Raw genomic sequence first — 18,049 nt, forward strand, 5'->3', positions numbered from 1 at the left:
AGACTCTCTCAGTCAACCGGAAGGCTATGCTTGTAGAAAGCCAAATAAGTGAACTCTGCAGTCCACAGTGGTAGCACCTTTTAAATGTATTTATTCAGCACCAGGTTATTAACAAAAATCAAAGAAAGAACAAAAGCAAAAGAAGAAAATGCACCGTTTTTATCATCTGAACAAACTGCTCCAATGGTCAAACAGATGGTCATGACACCAAGGTACAGACTTAAACCAAGTCAAACACTACGATGACCTGCTGCTACACATGAATGCAGAAATCAGAGGGTCATTGTGCAGTTGAGAGCACTTACATGCTAAATGCTGAGGGTCACCTCACAATGAGTCCTAAAGGCATGCTGGGAGGTGGTAGGAAAACCAGGAAATGAGGTTATTCGGAAGTGAATCAGTGATCCGGCCTGTTTCAGATACAAAATGCGACATAACTGATTTTTGCTCAATTTGTCGTCATTGACCTCTTCTTCCATGTTTTATTCCAACCGCAGGCATTATTGTTTTGGCTAGAAGATGTATTGTTTAACACGAGACAAATGACACATTAAGTTCACAACTTGGCACTACAAATCATTCATCATTGCAAGACAGAAGAAGATGTAAAGGCATAGACAAAAGTACAAAACAATCATTGACCAAATCATTCGTGGCTGGCATCTGTTATGACTGTCCATCAAACAATCCAAAATGAATGCTTCTGAGCTTGGTCTAAACTGCTAATTATAACTTTTTGAATCAACTGGGTCTGTAGTGATTCAGCTTGCTCAAACATAAGATGAGGAACCCTACGTTCAAGTAGAGAAGATGTTCAGTATTGCCTTACTTTTTCCTATGTCTTTGAAAGAACCAATAACTGGGTTTCACACAGCACCCACCCCTTGGTTCTGTCACACTGTGAAGTTTAATTGTAACACTGTTACTAGGAAACAGTATAGTCCTGCACAACTTGAATGAACCTGTAAGACTGAAAAGCTTTGTTGACTGAGGTGTAAGCTGACAGAATTGAGATCTTGGCTTCATCTAGTTTTGGGGAGACAGACAGGGAAAATATTGTTTGGTGATGTCATCTTGGTGAGTGTGCTGGCACATGAAACAAGTAAAGAAAACATTGGCATTGTGGTTTGCGGACCTGGCTGCCATGGCTGGATTAAAGCACCCAAAGTAACAAGGCACAACAAGGACTGAGAAGAACAAACTTGCTGTTCAAATGCTCTTGCTGTGTGTTGTGGCTGTTGAGGGACATCAACAATTCTCTGTAGGGCTTTTTGTGACCATGTTTGTGGTATGGCAGCCTGAATACTACACTGTACAGTATAGAAAAGGCTTGCACTTTTGTGTAGCTTAGCTCTTGAAATCCGCATATAATTTAAAGAAACCATAAAAAAAATGAAAACCCACTTATTATCTGACTTCTAGCTAATGCTATTAGTAGATACATAATGTGGCAAAATGGTGATTGTACTGTAGAAATATACATAAAATATACTGCATGTTTCATAAAAATCCAGACTTGAACATAGACTCTTTATAGATTTCAACTTCAGAGTTCAATTAACTGTCATTACTACTATTATAATGACACAATTACGCAAGCATAAATACTCTGCGTTATACCACATTAAGCACCACTAGATGAAATGCAGCCCAGTTTTACATAACCTTGATTTTGATGCTATACAATTCTCCCCCAATAACAATGAACTGAATGAATCACAGTGTATTTGCACCTGATTTGTACATGTATCCACGTCTGCAAAAGGTCAGCAGTGTAAGGATGCACCGTATGCCAGGCAGCCAACTACCACAAAAAAAAAGAAAAGCAAAAAGTGGCCCCCCAATAATTCATATTCATGTAAGAATGAGTAATCATTCTCAAAAAAACTAAATGTGAAAACCATAATTAATGGTGCAATCCCAGCCAAAGACTGGTCCAGGATGCAATATGTTAAGGAAAAAATGGAGACCCTTGAGGACATGCCTGGGGATGAGAACTGCATTGAGACACCCCTGAGTCAGCTGGTTCAGTGGTCTTGTTTGTTGGTCCTGAGGAACCCCTGTATTGGCTGTTTTGCTTAGTTTTTTTTTTTTTTTTTTTAAGTTTAACAATATTTAATAATTAATTTATTGACTAACTATTAACATGGCTGTTCATTCACTACAACAGAGAGGAAATATTCTGGCTACCATGGTAAACAATGAACAAGTTGGTTGTTTGCATACACATGTACAGTATATCTATACATATGGTGTGTTGGATGTTTGCTCCACCTTAGCTGACCCAACAGTTCTCAATTACTCAGGGCTGAACATCGCTTATAAGCTGAAGGGTGGCAGACCCTGGATGTTGAAGCTCTTGGTTATGGCAGTGTACCTCATTGCATGTTCTCATGTCAGGATCTCCAGTTGTTCAGCCTCAACCCCATTGTTCAGTTACCAGAGAGTGTGAGAGTGTTTCACAGGAGTGCACCGAGGCCCGACACTGTAGAGATGGTTAAGAGGGTGGAGCAGCAACCGAGGATGGAGCCGAACAGTCGGCAAGAGAACAGAACTGTGGGAAAGGGCTCAGGAGACAGACACACACACACACACACACACACACACACACACACACACACACACACACACACACACACACACACACACACACACACACACACACACACACACACACACACACACACACACACACACACACACACACTCCCAAACACTGGCCTTAAACAGAGCACATACACACCCACCAACACACAAGCATACTTAGATCCCCTAACAATACAAACTGTAGATCATACAGTAAGTAAACATTCTTTTTTTCCTCACACAAATCACTCCAGTCAGGCCCTTTAGCACGATCTATTCTCATGTTCTTTTCCACCCCTGGCAAAACCCCCCTCTCGCCTTTATCCCGGACTTACTAGACATCTGCCTTTTACAGTACGATGTTAGCAGGCACATATGGCCACAGCTAAGCAGAGAGCCAGTGAGGCGGGAAAAAGGGATCTCTGTTTTGTGTAGGGCTCTTGGGCATCCCTTGTTGGGTGCATCAGACTAATGCATCATACTAAAGTCATGCCAAACACTACAATGTAAAAAACACACATTATATATTCAGATGAATCATTGAGTAAATAGATAAAGTATGAAATGCATTCATTTTCAATGAATTGTTCAGTAACCCTCTCTGGATTTTTTTGTCAAGCTCCTTTGACCTAGAAGGCATGTTTTTTTTTCTTCATGAGCAAATACAGTGGTCTTTTTGTGGGTATCTGTGTTGGAGAGCTCCCGCAGGTTCAGCTGGAAGATGTATATTGGTGTGTAATTGCTGCACAGCAGGCCTATAGATGGCACACATTTTGCACAGACTCATTCTACTGGTTCAAGGGGGTAGATAAATCGTAAAGACAGTACTGTAAAATACGATTTGGCTTTGTTTCAACTGCGCTTGCAGGTGACAGAACAGTCGCCCTGTATAACTACATAAGAGAAGAGCCTCTTTGAGGACACACTGATGTTGAAGAGCATACCTTTTAACACGTTTTTTGTTAATGTATGTAAAAAAGTGTGTGTTCTGGCAAAATATAGTTATGTAAATGACTATAAATATGGACACAAATGTGCACTGAAGTATAATAGCATAGAAATATCTTCTCAGATTTGTTGTGTTTTTTTTCAAGGAGTTATTACAATTCTTTGCACCCGATAAGCATATATTAATCAACCTAAAACATGTTTTGATAATAAAACAAAATAAGGAGGTTGAAAAAAGGAGTACTTTCTAGGATTCAGAAGGGAATGGTGGAGGATTCGTTGAAGGCTGTCTTTGCACTACAAAAAGATGTGTACATTAACATATTTGTAACCTTCTACACCTACAATCTTAAAAAAAGTCTTTGGAATGTTTTTACGATGATTTCTACCCACCAATTTAAAAAACTTTGTGCTCATTTCAACTACATTCTACATTCCTCATATTGTGTTTTCTCACTTGAGTGGTTATCTGATTATTTTGTGCTGTCACAACTATGGGCAAGTAAGGCATGCTATTATAGCTTGCCTCCACTGGAGGGCAGTCTGCACTGTAAAAATGTAATATATGGGTGGAACTAATTGAAGGTTGGTGTGCTTCTTTTTTCTTCCATACATGATGCGATTACGATTTAGGATTTTGGACAAAAATAGTACAGCCAGGATACAATTGAGCCATGTAAGCTCACAGAGGGAAAATCCATTTTCAACTGCTTCTCTTAGACACATCTATAATTGTGTCCACTCTACAATATACAGTATCATGATAGAAAAATGAGTGCTTTTTAAGTTATATTCTAAGGACTTGGTAAACATCATCATACATTTCAATGATTTACATAAAGAATGGCAGTAAATGTTGGGATGTGCAAAGACCTGCGCCCACTAAGATTCTCCTCCATCATTCCCATCAGGCTTTGCGCCAGTGCCATGTCACAGGGACATATAATATGCCCTTCACAAGTATTCACAGGTTGAATCACCAATACAGTATAATGCATTAAACACATTTCATAATGAAACATTCATATGTTATCTACACTCATCCAGAACCCTCCTCTATCAATGTAGAGGGATTTATATGAGACTTCTGTATATATTATCACATAAGATACTGTAGGTTTATAATTTTCTCTCTGTACTTTGTTTTTTCCAAAAATAAACCATGACTGTGTGTTTGGACTGTCTTAACAGATTTTCAGTTGACCAAACACACATCTCCTGCAGGAAAACTGAATGATCTCAGAGAAGGAGACGGTTGAGTGTCAAATAGAAAGAGATAATACCTGTAGAGGAAGAAGAGCAGAATGAAAGAAAGGAAATGTGTGTGCATGGTTGTGTAGGAGAGGGTAACAGAGCTGTGGGAGAGGATGCCTTCAGAAGGAGGATTCGTACTGCAGGAGTTCATAAAGAAGCGGACCGTCCCTATACCTGATGCCCACCGCATTAGGGCTAATGTACTGCAGCACATTTATGGTCCTGCGCAGGCGCCGATCCACAAAGTGTGCATCCCAGGCTGGGTAGCGTTTTCTGGGCATGTCTATCTTGATGAGAGGACCCTCAGCCTGGATGGGCCTACCGGCTGCATCCACAGGCTCTGTGGACCTCACCTGGAAAACTGGAAGGCAGGTGTCCGTGGCTGTTTCATCTGACTCCACATATTCCCCTGCCACACCCCGTGTAGGAGTGGCCTGGGAGCCACGAGGGCCTGGTGTGGGAGCCATGGGCTCAGCCTCAGGGGGTAAGGGAAGGCCCCACAGCAGCTCAGCACAGCAGGAGCTGGCCAGCACTCTCAGCCGGGGGCCCATGGGATGTAGAACCCCATAATAGAGAACCATACAGGCCACACCTGAGGCAAAGCACAGGAAGACGCCACAGAGGGCAAAAGAGGCATAGGCGTCAGTGGTGGCTGGGTCGCGGTACGCATACCAAAGGGAGCTGAGGATGGCATTCTCTAACATTACTACTGTGTAATAGGCCACCATTCTGTACCGTGTCCGGCCCTCACGTACACTGAACCAGCAGAAGACATAGACCACGCCCACCACCATGTTGAACAGTACCTCCTCCCATTTGGACATGCAGAAGTCGGTGCCACCATGGATGACCCAGAAAGCCATGGCACACCAGTGGAGCACCACAAAAATGCCAAAGTAGATGTGGAAAACAGAGGCAAATAGGGCAAAGGAGAGCACCCGTGAGGAGATGGTAAAAAGGCGCCAGAACAGATGCAATAGGGCACCTCGGTAACTCATGCTCTTCTTGTCATCACGTGAATCACGCAGGAGTTTGTGGTAAGACGCTAGCACCCAGGCCAGGGACAGGAGGGAGGACATGGCAGAAACACCTGGAAATACAGACAGAGAGAAAGAATAAAAGCAGAGAAAGACTAAGAATGGCAAGAATAAAAGATAGTGACAGATAGTGATAGATGGTGTTCCTATAAACCTTAGAAATAGACAAAAAAGATCCAGTTTAATTTTAAGTATAAAGCCTGAACCTAAGATTTATGGTTTTATCTTGACTTGGCTGCCATTCCACTTACTGTATATAGTATGTTGTATTTCAGCCAAAGCAATCCATCACTGTTTTGAAAGGAATATTATTACCAAGATCATCATGGGTCATTCAGTCAACACAGTCTCAATTTAGTGCACCAATATAGTTTCCTTAAGACATGTATAACAGTAGAGACAGCAGATATGTCAGTGCCATATCCTGGTGCATGAAAAATGATAGAGGATTATCTCCAGAGTAGCAGCATGGTGCATCTCAGCAAATGTATTGATGGCATTTCTATAGACACCCCGGCAGTGAAGGGTATCACTGGTTATGATTGAATTGCCTTTCTTGGGGAACTGTATTGCATGGAAAAGTGGAAACCTCAAAGGTTTCAATAACCAGAGTGATGAATGTTGGATATTTGATATAATGGTGTAGAATGTCATACATGGTGTAATGTAAATACGTGATATGTGAACTTGTGCATGGGATAACCAATCACTGTACAAGTAGACCTATGACATATAATGCAAAAAAAGAAATCCTGTAAACTAAACACAAAATACATCAGACTAGGGAACCCCTTACACTGCAGCCACTCAGCCTTGTTGCTCTGGATCATGATGCAGAGCTGCAGCACCAGCTGAGGGGCGCTTTCTAAGAAGGTCTCCAGCAGTCGCAGCATGTTGACATCGGCATACTCATACATCATAGCCCAGTAAAAACGCCGCTGGTTCTCCTTCTGCCGGTGACTTTGTATGCCGAGGTACATGGTGCGAATATACCTGCAGAGAGGAAGAATGAACAGGTTTTGGTTTTTTTATCCATCATTGTGATGTTCTCTAAATCCCTTCACTAATATTTCACTGTATTGATAGAAAAGTCACAAGACCACTCATTAACATCAATATTGCAATGCAAAATGCAAAATGCATAAATTCACTGTAAAACACCTACACATGGTTGAGTTTTGATAACACTAGAGGGCATACTTAGCTACACTTTTGAACACAGAGTATATCCATCTGCATTTATGTGGAATTTATCATTGGGTTCTGAATTAGTTGAAAGAAATTTGCTGATGTCTAGCAATGAATAGAGTTGATGTTTGATAAAACAGTGATAGAACAAAAAAACAAAAAAAAACTTAACATGAGTTGAAGGGAAAACGAAACAAGAGCTGGATGAAACTCAAAAAGTCTCCCATAATATGAGGAGGGCCTTCCCCTGCGTACAAAGCAAATACTTGCATCTCTTAACAAGTTTACTTTATGATTGCCTCGTGTAAAGCAAAAATGAGAAAAAACATCACTGGCATGCCTTGATTAAAAACATTCTCCAATGGTCTCTATGAACTCTGTAGGTGTGGTTATTAAACTTGTTATAGAAAACATACTTTAGTAAGCAAGGCAATAATCATTGTCTTAAGTGCACCACATGACCCATATTGTTCGCTGCTGCAGCGGCTATTTTCATGACTGACTGGGGTTTCATAATGATGAAGTGACTCTAGTGAAGCCAGGGAGATGGTAGGTAATGCAGCAGAGAATGGCAGCTAATTGAATCGCGCTTCTGTTGCAATCAAAGCCACACCACCTCTTTTTTTTAAAAGGACAAGAATCAGAGGCTCATTGTGTGCTGCTGAGCAAAATGTAATATGCTCCAGGCTGTGATACAGCTAATTAAGATCATAATCTTCTTTGGGTTTGGGTTTGAAGAAAGAAAAAAAGGAAATCAAGATGACAAAAAGAAAGAAAACAGCGATCTGGCAGGCTTCTATCCTCTCCAATCTGTAAACAAACCTAAGCTCCACAAACAAGTTAACCCAAGTCTGGCTGTAGAGAAAACAATCACTGAAACCACTATCACAGTTATAGTGGTTTATAGTTATCTTAACAGTGATTCAGTCATTGCATATTGGATGGTAGCTGCAGGGTCTGTCTGCCTGAGCTGGCAGAGTGGCCAAATAAATCCAGCACTTGATGTGAAGGCAGTCAACCGCGGACAATAGTGTAGCAAGGACAGAAATAGACTAGACAGTAGCACTCCCCAAAACAAATTGAGAGGCCGTGGATCCACATTCAGTTCCTACAAGTGAGACACGGATATACTGCAACATAACAACAAAGCAAGAACATGCTTGTGAGTGGTTTTCAACATAATTAGCCTCTGCTACAGCTAATGGGAAAGAGATTACTGTTTAATTTGAAATGAGGTTGAGTGCAATGCACTGTAAAGAATGTATGGTCTGGTAGGGTCAGATTGCCTTTGGCCATTGTTTTGGCTGATTTGAGCATGCACCAGTCTTTTTCTCCATACACACGATACAAATCCCTTCACTTCAGCACAGTTGAATGTAATGTAAAAGAGTGGAAAAATGCATTACATCCAGTCGGACCTATTATTTGTATTATTATAGTACTATAGGTTGTGTTCACAAAACAGTTTTTTTGTCTTGTGATCACTAAATAATTGTTTAAAGGTCAAGAAAACAAGCTCACTCTACCAACAGATCATATAATAGATCTCAGGAAATCAAACTCTATACCAGGTATAAGATATAATCCCCAGGTCTCTGATTGTATTTGCTTTACATGAGGCAATTGACCACACACCAAAAAAACCCAGCCAAGTAAATTACATTTGTGACATTTATAAAGAATTGGGGTATAAGTAAGAAAAATCTAAACACTCAGTGGATCTGTCTTATTTGCTCCCTCCCTTTTTCTTTTTCTGACAAAGCTGGCAAAACACTGCATGGTCCAGTCTGTCAGTCAGCTAGTCCGTCAATTAGCTAACCAAAAAGACAGCCACTTTCCCAAAAAGAGAAAAAGGGAACTAAATAAATGGAACAGTGGAACAAAGACTTCAACTGTAGCTACAAGACAAGTGTGGAGATTTGAGACACCAGGTATGAGATTACAGTGTATTTTAGCAGTTGTGTTCCAGTAGCTCAAAAGGAGAAAGAAAAAGGCTCAAATGAACGTGTTACTGACAAATACACAGTGAAATATCAATACCAAGATTCAGGTGGAGGACTTAGGTTTACTGTTATGAAAAACATACAATTACAGCTGATCTATCGTTAGCGCTGTTATAGCTTCCCCTCCCCACTGAGCCAATGCTGCTGTGATGCACGGTGTAATCAAAGACAGAGGAATGTCTGGCTGGGCAAGGAAATGTAGGAGTGCAGCGATGGTGGTCTTTCACGGGATAGTGGACAGGGGAAACAAGGTGGGTGGGGGCGTCTACAAAAGTTTTTTTGGGATCAATAGCTCTGGGCTGTGAGAGGCACCATTATATCCAGAGGTAAAGGCTGGCATTCCGTGACATTTTCAGTTGGACTGGTAAATGTCAGATGGAACAAGTCAGCCCCTCTTCCTCACTAATGACATGCCACAGAGACCTACACAGGCCCTTTGTCTCTATCCCACCATTTCCATTAGTCTGTGTTTTCCACTGCTACATCTCACTGGTCTGTAGTGCCTCCGTCAGAACCAGTAATCTTCATGGCCTCTGTAGCTGACTCGCTTTGAAAATCACAGCCGGGCCAGCAGCTCTGTGAGGCTGCATTACGTAAAGGCACAGCAGTACTTTGAGCTGAATGCCAACATCAGCATTCTAGCATGCTCATAATGACAATGCTATAATGCTGGTGTTTAGCAGGTGTCATGTTTAATGTGTTCACCGCCTTATTTTAGCATGTTTGCCATGAATTACTTAGCTTAGCCTTGAAAATGAATGTCATTAGTTTTGCAGGTATTTGGTCATAAATAGTTTAGGACCAAATTAACTTTCATATGATAGAATTCATAAATCTAGCATTCTCATAATATTTATATATTTTGTGGTGAAAAAAGGGAAGAATAAGGGTATATGATAATGTATTGTATATGCATATACATACCTACACACATACACAGGAAAGAGAGAAAAAGGGAAAAAGAAACAAGCTCATCGATTAACTCATTCATCTATGTTGTATAATCGTTTGGTCCTTAACATTGACTTTATTACACCTTTTACTCTTCGACTCTTACAAATTCATTCTGATGGGTACTGTACCAAATTTGATGGCGATCCACCCAATGGTTGTCAAGGCATTTCACTAAAAGCCACACATTTCAGGGTATCACCAAAGTCAGTAGGATACATTGTCTGGAAACTGAATATCAGTAAATGTAAATCTATCTAGTAGATGTTGAGATATTTCACAGGATCTGTGAAAACTTTTAACTGTACAGATCACCAGAGTAAGTCAGATTACTCTTCTAGGCACCATGGATATCTGTATCAAATTTCATGGAAATCCATCCAATGCCTGTTGAGACATTTCACTAAAACTTCACCCAAAATGTCAGCCTCATGGTAGCACTAAAGGAAAAGTCATATTATAACCTATCATTCATTTTAAACTGAACTTATTCTCTATTCAAGCAGGTAAATGAGAGTTCTCACTGAACAGATTCACACCCACCCCCTTTCCTTTTAGTTCATATTCCTTTGGTTTCAGCAAAAAAACAAAACAAAAAACCTGTACAGTTAAACACTTTCATGGCTGTCAGAAAAATCGGAACTCACTCCATCATGTCTCCAACACACACACACACACACACACACACACACACACACACACACACACACACACACACACACACACACACACACACACACACACACACACACACACACACACACACACACACACAGCGTATGCCTTCACAAGACTCTCACACACATCCCCGGATTGTGATGCACACTTTTAACACTCCCACTGTGCCTTTTCAGATGTAGTAACATAAATGGCTCCCTAAAAATAAGCAGACACACACACACACACACACACACACACACACACACACACACACACACACACACACACACACACACACACACACACACACACACACACACACACACACACACACACACACACACACACACACACACACACGTGCTCGCACAAGCATACTTGTCAGCTCTGAAGGTAATAGGGGATTTCCTCTCTATTCCAGACACATTTGTCAGATCTCTCTGTCTTCCTCCCCTCTCCTCCTGCCTTCACTCCACTTATGCTGAGGTCCACTCCTTGATGCCCCCACCACCAGCAACACCTCCCACCCCCCCTTTCCTTTTAGCTCCATAGCTCCACTACAGGACTCCTCATGAATTATTTGTGGCAAGATCATAGCGATCGTTCATGGCTCGTTAAGCAGCGTACGCATGGCCTAACAGCTCGATGCTGTGCCAGGGTCGTGTTCCAAGCCCTGCCGTCTGCCATTGCTGTCGAGACACAGGCAACGGTTAACCCACACACACACACACACACACACCCACACACACACACACACACACACACACACACACACACACACACACACACACACACACACACACACACACACACACACACACACACACACACACACATACACACACACTACATGCATGTGCACAATCAAACACACAAGCATCACACACATACCTCACCTCTGATACAAATACTATATGAAACTATTTTTAGTCATTAATAATAATAAAATAATAATTAAAATTTGTATGAGTAGACATCTTGCTGTCTGAGCATTAGCTGCATTGACGGACAGGTGGAATGACAACAGACACACACACAATCACAACCAATCACACACACCATTCGGCTGACCGGCATCTTGGCCATGTTTTTCCTCCCTCTCCTCCAAAGTCATTGACCGATGAGTCATCCAACCACCCTTACACTAATCCCTTGAGTGGGTGGTTAGAAGGATCACACGCACACGCACACACACACCTAGCCAAGTTTAACAGCATCTGTCTTCTAAGTCATGGTCGTGGGAAGGCTCAGGAGCTAAGACTGAATTCATGTCTTGTCATAAGCTGATTCATAAGAAGATCACAAGTACTATTACAGCAAGATGAAGCAGGGCTTATGCATCATGTATAACAGGTAGAATCCGGCAGAAAACTAAGCATGGGGGACACACAACATACGCAAGGCCTGAGGGTTTATAAAAACGTGTGCGTGTGTGTGTGTGTGTGTGTGTAAGGTGGAGGCAATGCCGGCCGCGATGAGTCACACCCTGAGTCACTCCGAGGGGCTGCACATCGACTCTCAATGAGGTTTAAACCTATTTTCTCAGAGAGATTTACATTTCTCTTCCTCATTTGCTCAGCATCTTTACTTCTCTGTGTCTGTCTTGCTTTTCACAGCTCTCCCTGATAGCCCGCCTTCCTTCCAAGACAGAATTCAATTTCTGTGTCTGGATATTTAGCTCTTTTTACAATGCTTGATGGAGGATGTGTGTGTGTGTGTGTGTGTGTGTGTGTGTGTGTGTGTGTGTGTGTGTGTGTGTGTGTGTGTGTGTGTGTGTGTGTGTATGTGTGTGTGTGTGGGAAGGGGGTAGCAGTTACAGCAGGTACTGCCTAATTATAGCAAATCTGTTTCCCCCCTTTCTGTTTTGTTATCTCCTGTATCCACCTCTTCGCCTCTCATCCCACATTGCTCGGTTAAGTTATGGCTATTCTATCCATCGTGAGTGTAGTTTTAACACATGCTTTTTGTTGTCTCTCACAGAATTTTGTTTTAAAATGACACTCACGCCATTTCAACAAAATGAAATGATCCCTTATCAAATGCCAGTAAACACTCACTATACAACAGGAGCATAAGTTGTAATTACTACAATTACTAGAGGGTTTAAAATTTCAAAAAGCATTTCAAAAACATGTTTCTTCAAACTGGATATATCTGGATATAAGTACAGCCTTTCAGTCATTGTGTATAAATTAGTATTTTTAGAGTGTGCTCATATTACTTTATTTATAATGCTAGTGTGTTAGTGTTACTGTAAAGTGTGGAAAAATGACATGATCAACTCAAGAACTATAGTATTTATTTATCTATTCTTCTGCACATGCCCTCTATTTGCTTGAACGGGTCAGTATGCTTTCAACAAAGGATCAATAAACAGTATCCAAACCCCATATCTCAACAGTTTTATATTGTTGGAATGAGAGGAGGTATCGCGTCCTGAAATTGCATTTTTTGTAACAAACCATGACCACCAATCCATCAAGCATCTCACTTTATATAGAGCTGAAAAAGTATGCAGAAATCACACATCTACTTCCATATTTGTGTGAAGAACACCAGGACTTACTTTGTCTGAAAGTTTCCACTGTTATCCTCACTTGAACAATTAGAAAATCTTGCATCGCACAGGTTTTTCACCCTGCCTTTGAGTGTGGCTGTACGAAACAGCAATAAAAAATGCTTCAAAAATCTTCTGACTTCTAAGTTTCCCTTTTTAGTCCAAATTACCTGAATTGTTAAACAGCAATTATAACCGCTAGGCCGACACACAATATTTTCCCTTTTCATGCAAAAAGGAAGCAAAAAGCAAAAATACTGTTGTGGCTTTTTATCAAAAGGCACCACCACAATGGGAGAGCAGCAGTGGGAACACACACCCCTATTTATGTATGAGTGGCTGAAACTGTTTTCAGTAATATTTGCTTGATCTTGGAAGGAGAAAGTCATCCTTTCACTCAAACATGTGGAGGTCAACAGCACAGGTCAGTAAAAAAAAAACTGGCAGGGACTCAATGTCTTGGTCAAGGACACTTCAAAAGAAGCCATCACATGAATGTGTCTCTTTCTGCCCTTTATAGTGAATGAAAGTATCCCAGCTCCAGTGGGAGCCCACCAATGATGTCAGTGTTATTTTATTCATTATTCACCAATTTGTACAGTATCAAAGAAATCTGTTATTGAAAACATCTCTTGAACATCACAGCTTGTTTGAGAGAAATAGAATAGAAATAGAAATATGGCATGGTAGCTGGTTTTTAAAAAAAGTCTACATTTGTGTACATCAAGAGGAGAGATGTTTATACTTTCCAGGAACACTTTGTGGCTCTATGTGGCTCAACCGGCTTCCCCTTAACCGCGTACCACTGATCATACATCAGGTATGTCTTTATCCTCCTCATGGCAGTGAATAGCCCCGGATGAAAGGCCAGCTGTGTTGAGATCTGAGTTCCACAGTCGAGGCAGATACACTCACATACAAACACACAACAATATGTGACCAGAGCCTTTGGGTGATTCCTACATCGAGAGGTGCCAGAACGTTGCATGGAGACTGGGCTGACATGATGCAAGGTGAAAGCGATGGGGAGCAGCAAGCTGAGATGAGGGATGCTGCGTCAACTCTGCCTCGCCCTGTCAGTTCTTAGAGTGTGTGCTGGTTAACCACCACTGACATCTTGACTAAATATTATCAGTGTAATTAGAACACTTCATACATATACTTCATTTCATGTGGTCTGTTAGAAGAAGAGATATATGATGGACATTTTTTTTTCCAAAGGTCAGCAACATCAGTGAGACTATTACCGATAAACACAAATCTACAGTGCTTCATTGGAAATTATGGAGATATATTTGCACCAAGCTTTTTTCCCCATCTTGATCTGTGCACAGACACTGAACCCCAGCATGTATAGCAGCTCTCCTCTCCCCTGCTGCACTCTCTCTCTCTCTCTCTCTCTCTCTCTCTCTCTCTCTCTCTCTCTCTCTCTCTCTCTCTCTCTCTCTCTCTCTCTCTCTCTCTCTCTCTCTCTTTCCCTCTCCACACAGCCACTCCTTTGTTACCATTAGCAACAGCTCGCAGGTACCCCAACTCACTGAACTGTGATCACATGACATAGAGGCATCACTAAGATGAGGAAAAGCAGGGAGGTAAAAAAAAAGAAAAGGAAATGAGAGCAAAGGAAATAGGAGTAGATACATAAGTCACGTGACCAAGGCCTCTCTGCCCTCAGATGGACGACAGCCAAAAGATTCAAGCTGATTTAAGATAATTTGGGGTCATTCTCCAATAATGGACTAAAAGCATGATATGGATAAGGAGGTGCGGATTCTGTATCAGCGCTAAAGAGAAGGGACGTTCCCTTGCGTTTCAGACACAGAAGGATATTGATCACTTCAGATGGGCATTAGCAGCTATCAACAGCAATATGGGGCAGCGCTATCCAATATCCAGATGGTTAATCAAACAAAGGACAGGCCTAATGAAATGACTGATTCATTCAACAGTTAAGATAAAAACAACATAATGCAGCTCCGACCAGTATCATGAAATGGAAACAAACACAGACTGAAAGTGAACTCCTAATGTGAAATACAGCACAAACCATGGCAGTCTCTGTTGCCAGAACTCGTAATCTAAGACATTTAAGAAGTCCTTTTTTTTTGTTGATCACTCCATCCAACAGCAGTGTTTGTTCCTGTTTTGTTGTTCTTGTACTTACTTCTGTCATTTATCCCTTACCTGGTTTTCAGTGAGCCATTTACATACAGATACATGACTTGCAGATTAACTGTAAAAGTTAATGTAATGTAACTTGATGTAAACAAGTGATGTACACTGAGATAGGCTGTACGTCTTCATATTCATTCGTTTTGATTTTAGTTTTCTAAGGACTTGGCTGGCAATAGCTTTTTGATTTGTTGTTTGTTTTGGAAATGTTAAAGTGTATGCCGCAGTGATATTTCTGAATTACCTTTTCAAACACACAGGGCATTACTAGCTGGTTTCTCAGCGCTTTATATCAAAATTGAATCGAGGCACGCTCACAGCGCGAAATATGCTGCTGTATTATTCCTGCTAATGAAAAAAAATCAAGCATATGAGTTTAGATATTAGTAGTACAGTATTATTACAGTAACACTCATTTCTTACTCTGTGGCCTTTTGCTATCTTAAAACACACTACTGGAGAGAAAGTCTGCAGCCTGAGGTGAAATCTTTCTCTCTGGCTCTCCACATCTCCTGTACTGTTTTGTGGCTGCTCTTCAACAAGAGGAAGGGCCAGATTATGCACGGATTAAGAAGAAAAGGCTTGACCCACTTGCTTTTCAAAGAGTGCACCACCAAAAAAAGGGCTGTGCGGATGCTGGCTTCCATTCAGTGTCAGCACTTCTGTTGTGCTGTGCGAGACACTTGAAGCTCATGTTTATTTCTCTTAAGACTATAATTAGCAGGGCTGGCTTATGGTGTTAAAATGCTTCCCTGACTAACCAACTGATTGAAAGTTCTCTGTGTAAATCTCCTTTGTGCCTAGAAATACTGCCTCGCGGTTGCATGCTTCCACCAACCAGTCAAGTTGCAGCCTACATCCATGTCTGGTCAGACTCGTATAAGATTTGTAGTGGAGACTTTGAGGGAATTTAATAATAATAATAGTAGTAATAGTAATAATAGTATTAAGTGTATTTATTGTGAAATGGAAGTTATTACAATATTGTATGTATGATTCGAGTGAATCATTTCCATGTTGTCTTCACTTAGAGACTATTTTTTACAGAGGAGTACAGAGGACTGATAGAGCGCTTTGTCATATTGTACAACGATAATTACCTGAAGCTCAATATCAGCAAAACCAATGAGCTTGTGGTGGACTACCAGAGGAACAGGAATCCTCTTGTCCTGGTTGTCATCCAGGGAGAGGCATTGAAGAGGATGGACTCATACAAGTGCAAAATGCAAAGTAGCTAAACATTTTAAAATGTTGATGCTTTACACACACATCTTCAACCTGACAGCACAGAAGATCTTTACAATCACTATAGTTTCAAGGTGGGCACCCAAGATTAGTGTCACCAATTCAGTGTCTCACTACATGTGAAATATAGGCACAATCTCCCCTTGTGTTTCTGAGTTATGGTGTTGAATAATAGCCAGAGAAGTGTTTTTGCAGAACATTATGATCACAGTGAAGTTGACCTTTGATCTGTTGGATATAAAATGTCATCACTACATCATTTTATTCTAATAGACATTTGTGCAAAACTTTGTCATAATTAGTGCATGAATTCTTGAGTTATGCCCAAAAAACATGTTTTTGTGAGGTCACAATGACCTTGACCTTTGACTACCAAAATCAAATTAGTTCATCCTTGACTCCAAGTGAAAGTTTGTGCCAAATTTGACGAAATTACCTCAGATATATTGTGTTCATGAGAATGGGAAATGGACAGTCTATAAACATATTGCCAGCCACAGCTGTCAGCGGTGCAAAGGCATAAAACTACATAATCACCTCAGAGCACAAGGATGTCGGAACTATTTTCTGGTAGAGAGGGTGCTGTAAATATGTGATTGTCATTGGGGGGGGGGGGGGGGGGGGGGGTGGACTTTAAACCTCTATCGTGGTGCCACACCCTAGACAGCGCTGTCCAACACAGCAATGCTGATCAAACTGAGCTATTAATGAGCCTGACCCAATGCTTTTATTTCAAATAATTTTAGAGGTATGGTGCTATTAAGAAGACTAGAATGTAAGATTTTGATGTACACAAAGCATCTCTTTTATCATAACAATAAAAACAAAATTATGAAACTTTAATAAAATCCTTTAATAAAAAGTGCAAAACCAAAGTCATTAGGCAAATCAAAGGCCTTTGAAGGTCAAAAAATATGTATAGCCTACTTCAACAAGAGACCATTTCTGAATGAAGGCTGGCTATTCCATATAGTTAAATATCTCAAAAATAAATTGCGTGAGACAGAACCTGAGGCCAAATGATAACAGGCAAAAATATAAAAATAGGTACTTGCAGTTAGTTCAGCTGGTGCATGGAAACTTTTATTATCAGCTGTCATTTCTCTCTCTCCAGACCACCAGACATTTTCAGACATTCATTATTTTGTAGTTTATGAATGCAAACACAGACTAAGAGTACATGTTGTATTAAACTTAATTAACATGGGTCAGTAATTTTTCTTGCTAGGTTGCTATGGGACCCTTCTTGGCTCAAGATGATGCGAACTGCACTGGCAAGGCTATTTGTTTACATATAGGTCAAGATGCATCAAGTGCTTTGAGCAGGAGACAGGCTTATCATTTCTGACTATCACATAACTAGGCTATGAAAGCATTTATTCCTTATATTGTAAGAAAACATGGATGACAGAAGCGACAGGCAAATTTAAACAGCTTTTTTATGTAAA

The 18,049-nt window shown here is 40.8% G+C and overlaps 1 protein-coding gene across 1 annotated transcript in view; it reads right to left on the reverse strand.

Moving 5' to 3' along the window:
• Positions 1–4,907: 4,907 nt before the first annotated feature.
• xkr6b (XK, Kell blood group complex subunit-related family, member 6b) overlaps positions 4,908–18,049 on the reverse strand; it is a 60,508-nt gene continuing 47,366 nt past the window's right edge. The window contains exons 2-3 of the mRNA XM_062437110.1: positions 6,622–6,818; positions 4,908–5,878 (exon numbers count right to left, since the gene is read on the reverse strand). Coding sequence (XP_062293094.1) covers positions 4,908–5,878; positions 6,622–6,818 — 1,168 coding nt within the window. The remainder of the gene's footprint in view (positions 5,879–6,621; positions 6,819–18,049) is intronic.

Source organism: Scomber scombrus, chromosome 17 (assembly GCF_963691925.1).
Source record: "Scomber scombrus chromosome 17, fScoSco1.1, whole genome shotgun sequence".
Classification (NCBI taxonomy): Eukaryota; Metazoa; Chordata; class Actinopteri; order Scombriformes; family Scombridae; genus Scomber; species Scomber scombrus.